General features: G+C 40.7%; 1 protein-coding gene across 4 annotated transcripts in view; it reads right to left on the bottom strand.

Annotated features, from left to right (window-relative positions):
* HEY2 (hes related family bHLH transcription factor with YRPW motif 2) overlaps positions 1-20379 on the bottom strand; it is a 36980-nt gene extending 16601 nt beyond the window's left edge. The window contains exons 1-2 of one of the 4 annotated variants that reach the window (XM_061623785.1): positions 20219-20379; positions 1790-2409 (exon numbers count right to left, since the gene is read on the bottom strand). In XM_061623785.1, coding sequence (XP_061479769.1) covers positions 1790-1872 — 83 coding nt within the window. In that variant the 5' untranslated portion in view covers positions 1873-2409; positions 20219-20379. Of the gene's footprint in view, positions 1-624; positions 752-1003; positions 1158-1778; positions 2410-20218 lie in introns of those variants that run through there. The other 3 variants (XM_061623787.1, XM_061623788.1, XM_061623786.1) reach the window with 3 other exon arrangements.
* Between the last annotated feature and the right edge of the window lie 890 nt (positions 20380-21269).

The raw sequence follows: 21269 nt of genomic DNA, 5'->3' as shown, positions 1-21269 counted from the left end.
GATTAAGAGTGAACCCATTAAAATCAATGGACAAGTTATTTATGTCCATTTATTTCAGTGGGTCTACTCTGAGTATGACTAACACTGGATAGCACCCTTGGGTTTTCAATAAGAGATTTAAGCATGTATCTAATTATGCCTCTGATATCATTGGGACTTAAACATGCTGAACTTTGGCTGAACTTTGTTTTAATTTTGGTTCTGTATTGTTTCATGGAATAAAATAAAATATTAAAACAGCCTAACAATGAGAGCTACTTTTTATTTATTAACAGTCAGTCCTAACCATGTCTACTCAGAAATAAGTCCTATTGAATTCAGTGGGGCTTACTCCCAAGTAAATAGGTCTAGGACTGCAGTCTTACTTATTAAGCTATTTTCCACTTTCTTCAGAACCACAAACAAACCCCAACAGCTGTATATTGAATATTTTGTAATATTCAGATTTCTTTAGCTGATTAATCAACTAAAATAATTCAATTGGTCGACAGCCCTCATGAATATATCTTGCTTTTCCTTGATAGCTGCCTTTGTTCAACCACTTGCATCACAAACATCACAGGACCTGAGAATTGTTACACAAGCAGTGGAACAACATATAGTGGTAGATGTGCTGAAGCATACCTTCCTCCACTTATCCCAACAATGCTCCACCTATTATTCTGAAGCAACCCTCCCTAAAACCTTAGATTGGGCTTCTGTAGTATTCCAATCAATCACTCAATCATTATCTTTTTTCCTCTCCTTCCCACCTCATCCTTCCTAGCAGACAAACCTAGGCCATTCGCTGAGAAATTACTGCTCCTGAATTCTCTCTTCTGACAAGGACCTACAACAGCACACACTTAGAAAGATTTAAGCAACACATGCCTATTTATTTATTTAATTTATTAGTCACCCATCTGGCTGGTTGTCCAGCCACTCTGGGCAACACACAACATAAAAACATACAATTCACATTAGAACCTTAAAATTCCAACAATAACACTAAAATCTAACCCACCTAATCTTTTAAGCCACCCTATCCAACTGCACCAGAGAGGATTGTCTGACATCACCTATTTCAATGTATGCCCCACTACTCTGACTTTAATCTTGCCCTTAACTGCAAGAAGTTGAAGCTGCACTTTACATAGGATCTACTAGTTCTCCTTTCGGTGCTGCTTCTACTTAACACATGTTAATTGTCAACAGCCTGCAGGGCACAGATGTGACACTCCCCACTTTTTTTTGCTTAACATCCAATCCTAAAGAAGAGTTCCAAAATCTTGCTCGCTACCTAATGACTGATATCTGACTGATAAAGGTACTATGCACTGTTGCTATTTGGGTATTTTTGTCTGCTCAGACTAGCTTACTAGCTTACACGTATCCCCAAGAGAAACTTTACACCTGGGAAGGCCAGTAGGGCAGGGCTTTGGGGCAGAAGGCCAAGGTTCACTCCCAGCTGCAGAATGAGCAGGAGGGCCCCAAACAGAGCAGGGCTGGGTTACCACATTTTGAAGTAATACGCCTTAACGAAAGAGTGGAGCCCTACAAGACCATTAAGTCCAGATCTGAAATTACCTAACTGCATCACTAATAACAGAATATCCATTCCAGCTCCCTAACACTGCACAGAAGTCAGAAGGGGTACCAAGGAACGAGGCTCCCCACACGGGTGGGTTTAATCTGGCACTTTAAATAATCCCCTCAACCCATCCCCCCTTTCCACCTCAACACACGTAAAAAGGAGAAGGCATAGTCCAGATTTTCTATAAATAAATAAAAACACACACCCTGTCCTTACCCAGAGTAATTATTTTCACTCCCTACGTCTATAGTCTCGTCCATATCGCTGTCTGAGGTAGTTTCGTCGCAAGGCCGCTTCATTGTGGCAAAAGAAGACAGTCCAGCTTCCAAATCAAGAGATAAATAACAAGAACTCAGGTCTGGATTTTTGTTTTTTGTTTTTCCTTTTTGGACAGCCTCTGGATTAAATCCACCTATTTCTCCCAGCCGGCGCCAGCAAACCGAATGGATTTCTGAAGCTCTTTCCCACGCTGCAGCTCAGCCTCAAGCACAGGAGCCCGCCCACTGCCTGATGAAGCCACGCCCCCTGTCCTCCGGGTAGGCCTCTGGATTGGAGAAGCAGAGGAAAGAGTGACAGACTCCTTCCCAAGTGCTTCTGTTCTCTTCTTCATTGGCTGAAGAGCAGAAGCAATCTCAGCGCCAAACACTCCTGAGTGCCTTGGAAGCGTGGGAAAGCCTGGAGGAGCTCTAGCGCACAAGGGAGAAGAAAGGGAAGAGGGAGGACGGCTGGCGCTGGCGCTGGGAGACACCTTCGGGTCTGCGGAGCTTGGCTGGACGGAGATAGCTTGGGCAGGAACTGATCGAAACGTTTGTTTCTACTGGACAGCTTCGTAGATCCTACATGCAGCCAGTGAAGAAAACCACAAACAGATTAATAAATGCTTCATAAACATAGAAAGATCAGTAGTGTAGTGGCAAATTCAGAGGTGCGGGGTCCTTCATGATAGCCACGCTACGTCCCATCACAGCCACGCCCCCTTTCCACTTTCCCTGGCCTCCCCGTTGTCTGGCAAGTCCACATTCCGCTACTACAGAGGTCCCTAGGAGGCAATCAGCATGAAAGGGAAGGCTGTGTGTTAGCTACTGAGAAGAGGCTTCCCAGTGGCTGACTCACCTCCTTTCACTCTGATTGGCTCCAATGAGGGTGAAAGAGGAGTCTTCTCAGTGGTTAGCATGCCCCGGGTTCATGCTGACTGGCTTATACATAGGACCCTGCTTCCAAAAAAGGAACGGCCCCGCGACACTGGACGACTACACCTTTGTGAGAGATACATACGTTACACAAATAAATACAGTCAGTCCGTGCTTGGAATGGTTACACTTCTCAAATTTGATTCAGCCTTGAAAGTTACACCCAAAGCGTGGCGGATTGAAATAATTCGTAGGAGGGTATCCTTTGCACGCGAGCATCTGCGTATCTACTGGAGGGGAACAAAAGCAGAGTAGGGAAAAACAGCGGGGCCGGGGAAGATGCAGAAGGACCAAAGTGGATTTCTGGAGGAGGAGAGCTTTGTCCGAATTGTATTTCTTTATTTTATATCCCGCCATTATTCCCAAAGGGTGCCCATTTATGTTCAATTTATAAAATAAAGGAAGACAATATGAGGTAGGGCCATTTGTTGGGGAGACTTGCCTTCCCGATCGCCCTCTTTTGGTTCCGCCTATGGATGAGGAAGAGTGATTTGGATCACTGTACGTAGGATTTCCTCCCTAAACTGTGCACATCACCCTCTTCCCGCACCTCTCAAAAAGTGCACCAAGAACGAAGCGGTTAAACGCACGTGGGCGCCTTGTTCTCCTTTCTAGACGGGAAGAGAAATGGGAAGAGGTCCCTTTCGGAATATTTCGGGACTTGCAGGGTTCTTGAAATGTGCTAGAAGAGCCTACGGAAGGGAAAGGATCAACATTGGTTGAGTGGGTTACCTGGACGTTTTGTTGCAGCTCGAGATGTACGTACACCAAGTCCTTGCACTGTCTAAGAGCGGCTTCTGCTTACAAATATGCTTGTGCCATAAGAACATAAGAAGAGCCTGCTGGATCAGGCCAGTGGCCCATCTAGTCCAGCATCCTGTTCTCACAGTGGCCAACCAGGTGCCTGGGGGAAGCCCGCAAGCAGGACCCGAGTGCAAGAACACTCTCCCCTCCTGAGGCTTCCGGCAACTGGTTTTCAGAAGCATGCTGCCTCTGACTAGGGTGGCACAGCACAGCCATCATGGCTAGTAGCCATTGATAGCCCTGCCCTCCATGAATTTGTCTAATCTTCTTTTAAAGCCATCCAAGCTGGTGGCCATTACTGCATCTTGTGGGAGCAAATTCCATAGTTTAACTATGCGCTGAGTAAAGAAGTACTTCCTTTTGTCTGTCCTCAATCTTCCAACATTCAGCTTCTTTGAATGTCCACGAGTTCTAGTATTATGAGAGAGGGAGAAGAACTTTTCTCTATCCACTTTCTCAATGCCATGCATAATTTTATACACTTCTATCATGTCTCCTCTGACCCGCCTTTTCTCTAAACTAAAAAGCCCCAAATGCTGCAACCTTTCCTCGTAAGGGAGTCGCTCCATTCCCTTGATCATTCTGGTTGCCCTCTTCTGAACCTTTTCCAACTCTACAATATCCTTTTTGAGATGAGGTGACCAGAACTGTACACAGTATTCCAAATGCGGCCGCACCATAGATTTATACAACGGCATTATGATATCGGCTGTTTTATTTTCAATACCTTTCCTAATTATTGCTAGCATGAAATTTGCCTTTTTCACAGCTGCCGCACACTGGGTCGACATTTTCATCGTGCTGTCCACTACAACCCCGAGGTCTCTCTCCTGGTCGGTCACCGCCAGTTCAGACCCCATGAGCGTATATGTGAAATTCAGATTTTTTGCTCCAATATGCATAATTTTACACTTGTTTATATTGAATTGCATTTGCCATTTTTCCGCCCATTCACTCAGTTTGGAGAGGTCTTTTTGGAGCTCTTCGCAATCCCTTTTTGTTTTAACAACCCTGAACAATTTAGTGTCGTCAGCAAACTTGGCCACTTCACTGCTCACTCCTAATTCTAGGTCATTAATGAACAAGTTGAAAAGAACAGGTCCCAATACCGATCCTTGAGGGACTCCACTTTCTACAGCCCTCCCTTGGGAGAACTGTCCGTTTATTCTTACTCTCTGCTTTCTGCTTCTTAACCAATTCCTTATCCACAAGAGGACCTCTCCTCTTATTCCATGACTGCTAAGCTTCCTCAGAAGTCTTTGGTGAGGTACCTTGTCAAACGCTTTTTGAAAGTCTAAGTACACTATGTCCACTGGATCACCTCTATCTATATGCTTGTTGACACTCTCAAAGAATTCTAATAGGTTACTGAGACAGGACTTTCCCTTGCAGAAGCCATGCTGGCTCTGCTTCAGCAAGGCTTGTTCTTCTATGTGCTTGGTTAATCTAGCTTTAATCATACTTTCTACCAGTTTTCCAGGGACAGAAGTTAAGCTAACTGGCCTGTAATTTCCGGGATCCCCTCTGGATTCCTTTTTGAAGATTGGTGTTACATTTGCCACTTTCCAGTCCTCAGGCATGGAGGAGGACCCGAGGGACAAGTTACATATTTTAGTTAGCAGATCAGCAATTTCACATATTAAACAGAGGTAAGGGTCATTGTGAGAACAGCTGCATTGTGAGAACTCGGCAGGCTGACTTTGCTTAGTTTGACAGAACATTTAAACCGAGGCTCTCCCCTCCCCAATTTGTTAAGAGTGTCCTCCTCTCTCGCCCTATCTCTGTTTGTTCTTGGCTGGCAGTATCTCCTATTCTGTCTTCAGGCTCACCGGGCATCACCGGGCATCATAAGCATGAAATGTGGCTAGAGGCAGGATTGGAAAAGAAGAGGGCGGGAAATACTCCCACTGTTTACTTCTTGATGCCCCTACTGCTGCACAACATAGTAGTGGTAGTAGTAACTCAATGCAGGGAAATTAACAAGGCAGTCATATGAATGACTGGACTCAGTGAGGCTTATTTCTGTCTCAAAAGTAAGTTTAGTGGGACGTTTATTCCAGTACAGGATGGCCGCTTCAGTGTGTTCTCTACTCATAAAAGAGTTTCCAGGCTGTGATAATGTGCAAAATCCTCAAATGGACTAAAGCATTTATTATGGCATGACAGAATGTAATAATATGATATAAGAGAGAGAAAGGAAGAATTGAAAGGCGAAATGATAAAGGAAAGGGCACGGGGCAGGGAAGAAAAGTGGTTAGGGTGTAAAAGAAACCGAGACAGAAAAGTATGCAGGAAGTGGGACAACGAGAAGAGCGGGAAGGTGGGAAAGAGAAGCAAGAGGGCGGGCGATGGACATACAAATGAGAAGAAACTTTAAGAACGGAATGTTAGATGCAGGGACTCGGGGAGAAAGGAGGAAGCAAGGCTGGCAGAGACGTGAAAAAGGAGCGGGTAGAGGGCAAGGGCTGCCTTTGGTCTCCCGTCCGTGCTGCTGGCGGCGACGGGGCGGCCTCCCCGTGTGAACAGAAACCAGACCCGTTTCAGCTTGGATGGCTTTTGAAACGCAACCTGCGCCGCGTAATCACCCGGCCTGCCTGTCATCCACAAGGCCTATCCCCAGAAGGGCGATGCCCTCCTCCCCCAACTCTCTCTCTTTCATATGTCTGTGTCCTCTTGCGTCTCTCTCTAGTCGACAAACACCCGCCCCCAGCAGCGCCAGCTTTACAGACTCTCAGGCGAGAATTATTGGATGCTCGCAGAGAGCCTGCGCAGCCAACGCTGATGGAGGCGATAAGAAGCCTGCGGATCACAGTAACAAGATGTTGTGTAGGAGTATGGAGGGTGAGTGGGGGAGAGGAGCAGTAGGATTTTGGCTACCTACTTACATGGAAAGGTGTCCCATTGCAACAGACGAGGGTTTATAAACGCATATTTGTATTTAAAAGTTGACATAAAATCAATCCGCTACTCAGGCACTCCATCCACAGAGCACCTTGATATAAGTCATTGATGACAAGGGAAGAGTTGGAGCTTTTCTTCTTCCTCTCCCTCCCGCCCGCGCCCCTTGACTGCCAAGAGATAGCCCTTGCCGTTCATTATTCCCCAGGAACGGCAAAAATGTTTCTTAGCGTTCCTCTTAGAAAGGAATTTGGAAGCATGCCAGTAGCACAAGTCAATCTCGTTTTTACGGAGGAAGGTGAAATTTATTTATTTTATTTATTTATTTTATTTAATTTATATACCGCCCTAAGCCCGAAGGCTCTCTGGGCGGTGTACATAAAAGGTAAAAGCAGGCACAATATATAAATACAATAAATATAATAACTCAAAAAAAAAAAACACAAACAATACGAGAACCAAACAACATCCAGAATACAACATAGTAATAAAATACTGTAAAAATACACTTTAAAATGCCTGGGAGTATAAAAAGGTTTTCACCTGGCGCCAAAAAGATAGCAGCGTCGGCGCCAGGCGCACCTCATCAGGGAGACCATTCCACAGTTTGGGAGCCACAACCGAAAAGGCCCTATTTCTAGTCACCATCCTCCGAGCTTCTTGATGGGATGGTACTCGGAGGAGGGCCTTAGATGTTGAGCACAGTGTACGGGTAGTTTCATATTGGGAGAGGCACTCCACCAGGTATTGCGGTCCCATGCCGTGTAAGGCTTTATAGGTCAAAACCAGCACTTTGAATTTAGCCCGGAAACAAATAGGAAGCCAGTGCAGACGGGCCAAAACAGGTATTATATGAGCGGACCTTCTGGTCCGTGTCAACAATCTGGCCGCTGCATTCTGGACTAACTGTAGTTTCCGAACTATCTTCAAGGGCAGCCCAACGTAGAATTTTTACAAGAGTTTAGAAGCTAAGTTTATCATGGGCATGAAGTTGTGCTATATATTTGCTGGGAAGGGAAAGTACAGTACTGTATGAATTTTTACAAGCAACGGCAATTGCAGCAGGCTTAAACCTGTGCTAGTGGGTTCATGTTTTCTAAGTAAACGTCGGGAGCGACTTGCTTATTTATTTCATCACATTTACGCCCAGCCTTTCTTTCCAAGCCAGAAACCAAGGCAGTGTAGATGTGGCCCCCTGGCGCCGGTTACCCATCCAGGGACTGACCGAACTCAGACCCGCCTGTCTCCAGCAGGGCAGCTGCCTCGTGCGTCTTTAGACCACCCCGTGAGACTTCACAGGGGCGTTGGTTCAAATCTCTGGCCACCTCAGTCGCGTGAAGCTCACTGGGCTGCTTTGGCCTTACACTGATGTGAGAATAAAACGTGAGAGAACCGCCTGTGCGCCTTCCCGGATCCCTTGGAGGACGGGTGGGTTACAAAAGTCACGTAACCAACAAATATTGATACATCACGTCGGTTTGGTTTTGGAAAACGGGATATAAATCTTTACTCTACACCCAATATCTGCGTACCCTTAAAGTGCTGGGTTTTTTTAAGTGACAGAACAATCATCACTGAGAGTTACGGGCGTAACCTATCCAAAGTTAAATATCTCTTCCAAAGGAAAGGAAATCCTGTGCATGCCTACTATGTCCAATGGGACTCCTAACTAAGCGTGCACAAGATTGCAGCTTTCCTTAAGGCGAGCTGTGTGCCCGATAGGTTAATGGACTTAGATTCAGACCTTTAAAATCACGAGAGCGACTTTCCTAACCGGTCCGGAAGGATAGGCTAATGGTGGCAAATGCCTCCCGATCAGCAAACAGAAAGCGCGCGCCGGGCGCCTGCTATTTTGGCGCCCGCTGAGACAAAACAGCGCCTCAGTTCCACCTTCGGCCACATTTCAAAGCAGCGCGCGTCTTGGAGGGCTTTTCCTTTGGAACTCTGCTTTCTTTTACTGAGGTGCTGGGATGGAGGCGCGAGAGCTAACATGTGCAATAGCCTAGGTTTAAAAGACAATAAATCCCACCCAAGCTTTAGGCGAGTGCGCGCGGCGAAAGTGGAGAACCCCGCCGGGGAGAGAGAAGAGGCTCAGAGGCACGTAGATGTGCCGAACGGAATTGTGTGAAGTATGCGAAGTGTGAAAAGGGCGCGTTTAAAAAGTTTGCTAGACGGCTGTGGGGAACTACTGGAAAACGCTTTTAGCAGTGTGGGAACGAGTTGGCGTGTGCCGGTATAACATATACACACCAGACTATGCAGTCTACACGCTTACACTAGCACGCGCCTATATGAAACTTGTAAGGGGAGAAACTCATCTCGGCAAATGTGTATGTTCAAAGTCAGACAATATGGTGTGTAATTAGGTACAATGACGAAAGATTGGGTGTGTAAATTAAAAACTCGTGGGAGTGCATGTGTGGTGGCACGTGTAAGTTGTTAGTTGAAAAACTAGTGTGTGAAGTGAATTAAAAGTTTTTTTAATCGTGTGTGTGTGTAATAAATTAAAAGTGAGAAACGTGTGTATGCGCGTCTAATACGTTACAAAATAAAGCCTTACCAGTTCCTTTTTCACCAACTCCCCGGGCTATGTAATTATATATAGTGACATGTTGCATGTTGCTCTTTCATGTGGTTGTTGTTGCGTGAAGGAACTGTGGGATTTCATGCCTCATTGCCTCTACAGGGACATCCTTTTCATGCTAATGTTTATAGAGTTACTAAAAACTGCACCGCTACTCAGACACAACAAAAGCAACTGCTCTCCTTCCCCCTTCAGCGAAAACAAGCCATAGTTCTCAGAGGTTTTTTTCTTTTTAAAAAAACATTCCCCACAATGGACTGATTTAAGAACTAGACACACTCACACATACAAAACTCTCTCTTTCCTGAAGGAAGGGAGTATGTGGTAGGAGTTGTACTTCAGTTAGAATGTAGCTCTGAATTCTGGAATAACACATTTTAAAAATATAAATGGTCAACTTTTCACTTTTGTTTTTAAGGCTTTTTTTGAAGGATATTTTCAGAAAGTGAATATAGGCAAGATTCCAACAGTTATTTAAATGACTATTAAATCTTAGATTCTATTATTTCCATATTGCTTCTTCTGTTGCTGCTTCTAAATTAATCCAAACTGGAGTGATTCCTGCAAATAAATAAGATAAAAGTAATTGACTGGTAATTTGGAATCTTTTGAAGAAGGTTAAAATAACTTTAAAATAGCTGGAAAAACAATCTTTAACCTGTCATTTTAAATATATATCATTAATAATCATTGATGTACTTAGAAGTACATCTCATTTATTTCAATGAGTATTACTTCCAAGCACTTACATTACTTCCAATATACTTAAAATCAGATTTGCAAATCCCACTGTTTCCACAGCTACACCTCTCTTTTACCATGAACATATACTGTGAGTTTGGAGGCAAATTTATCACAGTGTCACCCACCATGTCCTGAATATTTTATTATGTTTGTTGAGCAGCAAACTGTCTTATATTTACAAACTCTATCAAACATTTCAAATACTAGGTATTATCATTCTGTTTATGATTCAGTGGTTCTACTCTTTGGCTATTGTAGTCTGTTGAATTCAATAGTTAAATTCAGATTATACTGAAATATTTCTTACTTGAAGCTGAAATAAATGGGAATTGCTTCTGAATAAACATGGTTAGGACTGAGTTATGAGCCCTAAATATGGACTTACAATAAGATTGCTGTAGCCTAAACATATATACTGAAAGTTGGAATAAACAGTAACTGCTTCCAAATAACTGTATTTAAGATTTGGCTTCAGGTTCCACTGAAATTAATGGAAATTATGTGTGTTTAGGATCAGGTTGGCAGCCAAATTTTATAGGTCATCCAAAAACCAAAATACCTGGATTTATGCCACTTTACACCAATATTGTAAACACTTATATGGGTAGAATTTAAGGTGGGAGATGTTGTGTTTGTGTGTGCATGTGTGTGTTTGCAATGGCAAGCTTTTGAAGGGGTAAGCCAGTTTGACATGTGTGAGCTCTTAAACAGGGAATCAACCCATTAAATTTTCTTGTTTGGTCCCTGTTCATATTCAGCTATGAATCTAACTGAACCATTGACTTGAATTCCATATTAGGCCAATAAATGTCCATGGAAGGCCTAATAGCTGAAACTCTTGTAATTGATGGGAGATAATACTGTTACCTTAAGTATTCTAAATAATCTAGAATATCTTTTAATATTTTATTAAATAATTAATTTCTTTAAAATACACTTTCTAGGGCTTATGCCTACTTGAAAACCACATGACAGTGGTTACTCAGTGATGAAAGAAATGCGTAGGGTGGCTTAAATTGAGTCAGACCAGTGGACCATCTGACCCACTATTCTCTCCAGGGTCAGGCAGAGGCCTTTCCCAGCCTGAAGTGCTTAGGTATTGGAGATGCCAGAGACTGAGCTTGGAGCCTCTTGCACCACTTGTACCACCAAGTTATAGCTTCTCCTATGGGCTCAAATTAACCTTTAGTGGTCACTGAAGTAGTAAACGGTGAGGATGAGAAATGCTTCTACTGATAACATTTATTTATTTATCTCAGCTATTTTGATACTGCTTAATCAACAGTGTTTCTAAGCAGATTATTTAGTTATCCTGTGCAGAGGAATGTATTTATTTGTATGGAAAAGACCTGCAGTCTGAAGTACATAAAGCCCAGATATGAAGTTTAACCCTTAGTGACAACTACATCTGAGTCTTGTTTAACTGATTGACTAAAAACCTATTCACAAATTAGTTAATAACAAAAAACTAGTTGATAATTGCATATTATGCTTATATACATGTTCTGAGGGCCTGGGGTGATTAAAAGGGAGACTAGAGCTAGGCAATTTGAACAGGGGCAGTGGGGTACCTGCTAGTGGAGCTCCTTTGGGAACTGTTTTCTTCAGATGACAGGTTCTTTGGGACCTGCCACCTGAAGAAGCAGTCTTAGGTTGTGCCGCAGGATAGGGAGCCTCCAGAAATCCCCATTTGTGTTAGGGGCTGATACAGGAACATGCTTGGATTGTGCTTCTCCTTCCTCCTTTGAAGTCTCATTGGGTTTGAGATACAAGTACTGGTAGGTCCTGACAGTTTATCTATGTGATAAACATGGGCATTATAGCCACAGTTGATCGTGTTAGCCACAGGAACCAGCACAATACTGGGAATAACCAATATTCCATTGTGCAAATAGAATTCTGAAAACCTTCATTACCTTGTCTATCTACTTGCAAGAATAATGTAAGTGGTCAGCATGACATCCACTAAAAAGAAACCAAAATAAACCTCATGCGTGTGTGTGTATGATACCAACAAATTTCACCATTCCAGTATGAATGATTTTCCTTTTAATTTTTTATATTACATTGTAGAAAACTGTAGGATATCTATTTGCTCATGCGAAACAATATGAACGGAACAATGTAATGATGGTAGGAACAAACGTGTTCTGTGAATGAGTGCATGGACGGAAGGAAGAAGTGAGTTTCTGGGGCATGCCAGCAAATAATTGAAACTCGGGGCAACAGCCATTTTGAAATTAGCTATAATGAAGAGTTGCATAGAATTGTTTTTTAAAAAATGTTCCACACTTTAATCTTCTATGGCATTGTTTCTGCAGTTTTCAGAATGAAATCTTAAATGGTGCTGAACAGAAACAAAAAATTTAAAAAGTTGTGCAAAATAAACCTGATAAAGTAAGCATTGTAGAGGAGGTAGGAATAAGAATCTGAGTTTTTAATACATTGCAAATTGAGTAGACATTATACATGAAACTTGAGTCAGAATGATTCTTTCATATGAACCTAATTCTACCTATTCTACATATAGCAGTGCAATCCTATAATGTCTATTCAGAAGTAAGTCTCATTTGGTTTAATAGGACTTTCCGTTCAGTGGGATTGCAACCTATGACACTGCAGGGTTTTTTTAAAAAAACATTTGAAGTATACGTTGCATCCAGAAGATATGTTACATAGGGAAAGACCCACATTCTTCATAGAACTCAAAAGTATGTGACTGAACACAAACCTGTAAATTTGGAGACTTGTAATTTACTAAGCACCACATAGTGTGGGGCATCAAGTCAAATAATCTGAAAACTATAAAGCAGTTAAGAGGACTTGGAGCATCTTTAAAGAACTGGGTGCCCTACAGCGCAAAAATACTTCTAAAAAGCTGCAACACAGCTGACCTCAGTGAAAAGGAAGCTCTACGAAAACCCCACACAGAAAGAATGCTAAAGATGACGGTCAAAGTGGAAGAACCTATAAAGTAGGTCATACCAATAGTTGGCATGATACTCAATTCACCAATGTCAGATCTTCCATGAAATCATGATTTCAATGATACTTGAAGAATTAGAACTGGCCTGCTGCCTACTCAACACAACTACCTTCAAAAACTGACTTTAAAAAAGCTTCTCTCCTGTCCCCCCATATTACCTGTGGTTGCTATTTAGAAAAGAAAAAAACAAGCATGCAAGGGCCAGTCACATGATTAATATGCCTAGTTTGACCCTGAGTTGGCATCTTTTCAAGTATGTTCCTTTCCAATTATGGCTCTGAGCTCTACTATTGAAAGAAGTGGGAATGTACTGGAGCTTTGTGTGCATTGAACACAGGAATAATTGGATAGGAGAAAATATGTTGAGGACTCAGGTATCAGTTAGCTTTTTAAAATCCAGTATTCTGTCTTAGCTCAGTTTTGAATTAGGCTGTAAATGTGTACAGTGTGTAGTTCCAATACATATAGCTTTGAAATTCAACTGTTACAATATTTAATTGTGTTTCCTTAGTACAGAAAAGTCCCCTTGGTTAGACAAATATGGAAATTCTTCTTTGATTACTTTGCATAGTCACATTAGATACTTCACTTAAATATGTTGAATGAGGATAGAAAGCTAGTGGAAAGACGACAGCATTGATTTAAATTGTGTCCTTCATACTTAATTATTTCAAATACCAACACAGCAGTGGTTATATTAGTATCTATACCACTGACTATTCCCAAACAAGCAAATAAACAAAACTCCACTGAGATAATGAGGATGAAAAACAAGCTTTTATGGAATTCTGCCAGACTAACCTTTTTTTTTCAAAGCCTTTCCTTCTTTAAATCATAAAATAAAACAGCATGGAAATGAAGGGTGTCACAGTTCTGAATCAAAATCAGATCCCTAAGCTAAAGTTTAAATATTGCTTTCATAAGTCACATTAAATACATTTTTCTGTCTATCTCTTCCCCCCCCCCCCGCCCCAGATCCAGTAAAACTATATTTGTTTTATAGCTAACAGGACCGCTCTAGCTTTTTTTTCTGAGGGCGGGGGGATGCATATGTCTTTTATATGAAAATTATATTAGCCATTGTTTTTTTCTTAAGTAGGCATTCATTGCTATGAGCTCAGAAATCTGTATAGTACATTAATAAATTACATCACCTCTTCTGAAAATACTCTTTGAACATTCACAATAGCTGGCAGTCAGGTCCTATAAAGTCATAGTTCGTGCCACATCCTGGATATTTTTATTTACCTTCTCAGTAAAAAGAAATATAGGAATGATTGTTGACTCCTGTGCAGTTACTGAAAGTGAGACTCATGATCTTGCTGAATTAACAAAGGAAAATGCCAGAATAAATCAAGGCATACTTTACCCCACAGCTAAGGGAATGGTAGTGGTGAAAAAAGAAAAAAGAAATACAAACTTTTATCTTTTATTATCCAAATACCATGATTAAATATACTATGAAAATGTATGTCCTATTGACATGCACACATTGTTAGACTTATTTATCATTGTTTATTTATCCTATTTACTTCATAGTAAATAAGATAGCAGCTAAACTTAAATTCTTACTATCCAAACATGAGTAGTGTATCCCTATGTGAATCAGTTAAGTAAAGTTATTGCAATGTATATCAGAACTAGTGAGACAAATATATATAGTGAGAGGAGAAGCTAACAGAAATTGATAAAAATAGTGTGGCTAGTGTACCACTTTCTCCCCTTGGAACAAATAAGTTTTCTTCTGATTAATGACAGTTGTACATTCAAGTAAACTAGGTGGGAATTTCATTGCTGCAAGGAAACCTCCAATGACTGGCTAATTACACACAAATTAAAAGTTTACTGAAAATCAAATGAACATGTTCAGATGGTTGGGGGTTGCATTGATTCTCCTTGGGAACAGCACTCCTTTCATTAACATAAAGTTTCCCAATTCCTTTATAATACGCAAATAAACATATTTGTACAATATGTGCAATAAGACTTGAGGGTTCTGTCAGTTCTCAAGAATGCATGTTTTATACTACTTTAAATTGACCGTCACATTTTGTATTAAGTTGTTTGATGTACTAACATAAATTTACATGTCATGAAAATCTCCCAACTTACTTCAGCCTCCACTTTCTATTGTTTGATTATTTATTATCCATGTTAAATCAATTTATTGCATGATATTGTTACCCAGAGGTCCCCTAACTTTTTATCAAAGCCTCCTTCAAGAAATTCAGGATTCCTTTGAGGCTTCTCCTACGCTTTCTTCACAGCTACGCATCAGCAAATAATAGCACTGTCATACCTTGCAGTGATGCATGCTGATCTCACAGCCAGGATCAGTTCACACTCTCCATCTTCCTAGGATGCCACTGTTTGTCCCATCCATCTTTTAAGCTATAGCTATATTGTCATGATGATGCAGTGAATTGTTGCCTAAAGGTTAGGCAAAGTGAGCTTGGTAAATGTACATGGCTTTGGCTAATTCAATGTCAACACCACTCCAGTGGTTTTCAGATCAAAACACCTCACATAGGTTTTCACAGTTATTCTTACATAATCCAGTTCTCTGTCACGTTCCAGGCTATACAGTTAGAAAAGGATATCAGCAAACTGGAACATGTCCAGAGAAGGGAAACAAAACATGGCAGGGGTACGGACACCAAGTCATATTAGGAATGGTTGAAATAGTTTGTTTATCCTGGAGGAAAAATAATTAGGAGGCAACATGTTAGCCATCTTAAGACATCTTCAAATATAGAAAGGGTGTCACATAGACAATGGAGCAAATTTGTTTTCTGTTGCTTCAGAAATTACTTGAAACAAGGGTTTCAAATTACAAGAAAGGGGATTTTAACTAAGTTTCAGGAAGAACTTCCTGATGGTATGAGCTATTCAGCAATGAAATAGACTGCCTCGGAAGGAGATGGACTGTCCTCCATCAGAGGTTTTTAAGCCAAAGATGAATGGCATACCAGGGATACTCTTTTGGATCTCCTGCATTGGTAGAGGTTGGACTGCCTGGGCTTTGATGACCCTTCCAAGTCTTTGCTTCTCTGATCCTTGTAAAGTTAGCCTCTTGTGCTGATAGGAGACTGAGATAGAAGTGGTTTATATAAGGCCCAAACCACACATGGCATGGGAACTCCATGGTTCTCAATGTGGTTTAAAAATAACAGCCACTTTGAAATAGGAGCAGGGGGCTCTGAAATTGATCTGATGAGCTGCTCTAAGGAAGAGGATGTTTAACTTTTCTTCCCTGCACTGTTTTCCCATTTTAAATTACACTTTTAGAATGCTATTAGCCCTGAAGGGAGAAATGAAGGGGTAGTTAATTTATATTTCATGTTAAAATTGTTGCATTATGTTGTTGCTCAAAGGCTCCTCAACCTTTGAATCATGGCTCCTTCAGTAGTTCAAGGCCCCTCCTTTCTCCACAGCTGTCCTTCACTAACTAATAGCATTATCGCATCAGAATTCCTTCCATCTCCACAGTCCTCATATTAGCTTAGGTGTGTGTGCAGACAAGGGAAAGGGTTAAATAGCTTCTTATTCACCACCACTCTTCTGATCAAATTTGGAGCATCCCGAACCTGTTTTGTTTTTTAAAAAACACTACAGTGAGCAGAGGCCCTCCCACTACCTTTAGTATAACCTCCCTAACTATTGTTAGGAGGGGTTAAATTGGCTAAAACTGGAGCAGAAAGGGCACATGTAAATTTCATTAAAGCTCCCTCGTATCATTTCTCCATATTGCAAGCACTGAATCTGGTCACAAATCTTGCTTATCCAATGTCACTGAGCCCCAAGACCATCAAGTGCATTTGTAACAGAGAGGAGATTTGAGCAAGACACATCCAGATTAACAGACTTTGTGCTTTTAAGCTGTATGATGTATAATGGCCGATGATACTGCAGTTGAATGGGTTTATGGCAAAGAGTAAATTATAAACATTGGATTTACCCTGTTTGTGGGCTTTCCAGAGGCATCTGATTAGGCATTCTGGAAAGGAGGGTTCTGGGCTTAATTAACCTTTCGTCTGATACAAAAGAGCTCTTCTATGTATTAACCTACAGCTTTGTGTTATAGTGGACACAATCACACTTTCAGGCTGATTTGTGGTACTGGCAGTTAACTTTATCTCGACTCTGCAAAATTATGCCCTTTTACATACTGGATAATGTCACAGCTTGAGAACCCCTGTTTTCGGGGGCTAGCACAAGGTGCACTGATCTCCCAGTACTGTCTTAAACAAACCTATAATTTGTTTAATTCATATATTATTGTTGTTCTGGACTGGATAAATTGTGTTCCCCATCATAAAAAGACCACAATCAATTAATTTTAATACATGTTAATAACAATGTTTAAAAATCAATTCTAGGGCTGATCTAGATGTTTGGCTCAGAGAGCAGTTGTATTATTGGATGGAACAATCTCTAAAATAAATTGCTATGATCTTTTACTTTCTGCTTCTTATTATATTCTCAGTGTCTTTTCCAGTCCATAAATTTTTAAATAAATTCTTCTGATCCCATAATTTCAACTTTTGGATCCTCCTCCTACCATGCACTATGTCACCATTTGTGACTACCCCTCTCCTGGCCCAGAAACCTTTCATTTCCTTCTTTGTCTACTCTTTTTGCTCCTTTTTTTCTTATTGTCTTTGGTTTTCTTCCAGGGTTGTCTCTGTTGTCTTAATATTTAAAAAAATCCACAACCTTTCGCCTCCTTCTTTCAACAATAAAAATAAATCTACTATTCATGAGACATGTGTGGTTTTTTACTCAGTTCTCTTTTAAAGTGACATATTTGTAAGATCTGTGTCAGCTGTAGGTCCACCCACATGGTGGCATCAGGCAAAATGGGTGAGCCATACTGCCAGAACTGGGCATCACCATGTTATCCAGAACAACTGCAACTGCTAATGGCAGAGAGCCCTTCTCAAGATACCAAAACATGTGTTGGGATTTTTTAAAAAAAATATGTATTTAAATTTCAGATTCATAGAGACCAGTAGAAAAGAAACATAGCATATAAATTAATAACTATTGATTATACATAGATCCTACAACTCAAATACATACTAGATCAATTTTCGCTCACAGTCAAAAGTCTTACTTCTCTAGGTCTGTACCAATTTCAGTAGTGAATAAATGGAGCCCAGTTTTTAAAAAAAATTTTTTTGATTGTCTCTTTCCTTCTCATAGATTTTTTTTAAACTAGTCATTTTGTTCATGAGAATTTTATTCCAGATTTTCCTCTTTCATAGTCCAGATGAAAAGTGACCTGTTCTTAATGCTTCAGGATTCAGTTAACAAGTGGTGAACTTATGCTCTTTTCACTTTTCCTTCTACATAAGCCAAAAGGACCATTTAAGGATTGAATTGTATCATAAACAATTAGTCTTTAATCCTCTGTATAATATCTATCCAGTATTTTTGAATGCTGGGGATTTATACATCTAAAATAGGAGAGTTATTCTACATGACATAGCTTTTCCCACTTGAACCAAAACATCATTTGAGGCTGTCATGCCTCCGTGTTGGTGAAGGTAACCAAGGGACAGCTCCTGCCACTACTTCAAGGTGACCTTTTTCTTTCCATGAGAAATTCTCTTGGCTTGATCTATTCTAAGATTACAGCATTATTTTCCTTCTAGGTCTGGTCTGAGCAACTTGTGATCTGCCAGTCCAAATGCAGTCTACTAGTTCCATGTTGTAGCATGCCAAACTACTTCTGGTGTTTGTTGTCCCAGGCAGGTAGCAAAACCAAGAGGTTTATCAAGCTCCCACAGTGTTGCTACAGATAGACAGCTGGTGGGTTGCATTTAGCTTAGTAAGTCGGAGTGATTCTACAGTCTCTTTCTACACCTTTTGCTGACTTTTCTTTGCTATGATGTTCCCAAGAAGTCATACAACCAGTGATGTGCTGAGATAGTTTTAATACATTTGGCAGATTCATTCCTTTATCCAGACCAGAACTCCAGAATGCTCTGCTGGACTAAGCATAGACTACTAACCCATCCCAGCCAACCCAGTTACAGTAAGACAGGAAAAAGGGGTATTCTGGAAGGAAGAACATCAGTCTGTATGTAATTGTGAGCAAGGAAGGAACTCTAAAATAAACCTGTTCATCAAATAATCATAGCGTGAGTCCAGATTCTTCCTTCTAAGAGTCCCAGGAGTCGATACAACAATAGTGTGGAATGCATGAAATAGAGCTGAACAACATTTGACACATATTAAAGGTTATGTATACTTTCTGCTATTTTATATATATATTTAATTGCCACCAAGTTATCCTGTATTCTGTTCCCAGGAAAGCAGAATTAGGTTACATATAAATTATGCAAACTATCATAGACTAGTAAAGTTGGAAGGGGCCTATAAGGTCATCAAATCCAACTCCCTACTCAATGCGCATGTCTACTCATTAAGCACATCTATTCATTTCCATAGACTGCATATTTTTTCTACTTCTGTTCATCATAGAAAGCAGGAAGGAATTATGAAGTCTTGCCCACCAAATAATGCACCAGGCATTTCCCATACACTTTTAAAGTAGTCTGCTTTAAAAGTTATGCACCCTTGTTTTGGTTGTGCACTGTTTTTAAATGAAGTTTTCAGTATGTTGAAATATGCAGCCAAGACTAAATTTTTCTACACTTGTATCGATTTACAGAAGTAATACCCCACTTACAACTTAGGCTAGTTCACCCACTTAGCAGTCTTACTAAACAGAGTATTTGATTACATTACATGCAGGCTTGATAGTAAACTAGAAGGCAAACCCATGAGTGTTTCCTCACTGACCTCTCACCTCGGAGTCACCTTTTTAAAAAAAAAGCATTCAACATTTCAGTCTGTGAGCGTGCAACGGAGGTACTGCAGGGTGCTGATTTGGGGTGTGACATTTTAGTGAAGTGCTTCATAGTCAATCAGCTTCTTGCTGGTGGATTTTTTTTAAAAATCACAATCAGTGGGGATTTTGTTTTCTTGATAGGTGGATTCCTAGCATTAAACAAAGCTCTTTTGATTTTGTCACCCAAGGGGTGAGAGGAACAGTTTACAGAAGCCTGGCTGTTACTATACTTTAACAGTAGCCCTTCTGTTGCTAATGGAAGGAGAGGGGAGTTGGGGCAGTCCTAGTGTTCTTGTTGTTGCTTCGTTAATTGTCACATAAAGATAGTTGATAGGCTGAAGCGGGGAAGCTTTGATGGTAATACTAGAAATTTTACAAAATGCTTTCTTGTCCTTCCAAGAACAAAACAAAACACTTGTTTTGTGAACTAATTCAACAAGGTACAACATTTGATTTCAACATGGATTAAAAGAAAAATTATCTGCATGAAATTTTAAAGAAAGTTAGAGCTGTTTCTATCAGTGATAAAATCAACTTTCTATCCTGCTGCGGTATACATTCATAAAATGCAAGTGCTTACCCACTTGGAAAATGCATTGGAACCTAGATTTGTTCCATGTAGTTGTTGCCATTATCTGGTGAGCTGTCTGAAGGCAGTACTTTACCATGTAGACTAGCAATGTTTTCCCATATCACTGCTACTGCAAATATATAAAAAAGAAACACTTTGGTAATAGGGTTGCCAGGTTCATGGCCTGAGACTGATCCTGTGTCTTTAGGAGAAAAGAAAGTCAGCCAAGTGCAGGTGTTCTTGCAACTCTGTAATGGGAAAAACCACAAGGTGGAATTCTCCCTTCCCCTGCACAACTTTTAAAGATACAGAAGATTTCTTGGAGGCAGGGCCTGGCAACCAAGAGGTTTTCTGTATCTTTAACAGTTGTACAGGGGGAAGAGATAATTCCACCTTGTGGTTTTTCCCATTACAGAGTTGCAATAACACCTTTCTCTTCTCCTAAAGATACAGGATCAGTCAGGCCATGGGCCTGGCAACCCTATTTGGTAATATGATGAAAATGGCCGAATCTGCATGGCTATACCACTATTTATAAGCAGCACATCACTTCATAATAACTACCATGGGAAATAATTTAAATTAAGGCTCCATCTTTCATGTCACTTTAAACAGTCATGGCTTCCCACAAAGAATATTGGACACTGTAATTTGCTTAGGTGTTGGTAGGCGGACTGCTAGCTTATAAGTCTGGGAAACACTCCACCCCAACATTGCCTAGGCGGCTGTTAAAATGGTTTCAGCTTGGTTCACTTTCCAAAGAGAATGCTTGAGACTTGATGGAAAAAATAATAGAAACACTTTGGTAATATGACAAAAACTGCCAAATCTGCATGGCAAGCCACTATTTACAAACATCTTACCACTTCATAATAATTGCCATGAGAAATAATTTAAACTAAGGCCCCATCTGCACTATACAATGCACCCACCGCCATTTTGGGAGATGGCAGGCAATGCGTGTGCACTGTGCAGCAGGTATTTAAAAAGATTCAAAAATGAATTAAAATCTACTATAAGCTAAAAACAGGTTTAAACATAATATAAATTCAAGATATCT

The sequence above is a fragment of the Rhineura floridana genome, chromosome 4 (assembly GCF_030035675.1).
Source record: "Rhineura floridana isolate rRhiFlo1 chromosome 4, rRhiFlo1.hap2, whole genome shotgun sequence".
Taxonomy (NCBI): Eukaryota; Metazoa; Chordata; class Lepidosauria; order Squamata; family Rhineuridae; genus Rhineura; species Rhineura floridana.
This window is presented reverse-complemented; position numbering and strand designations above follow the sequence as displayed.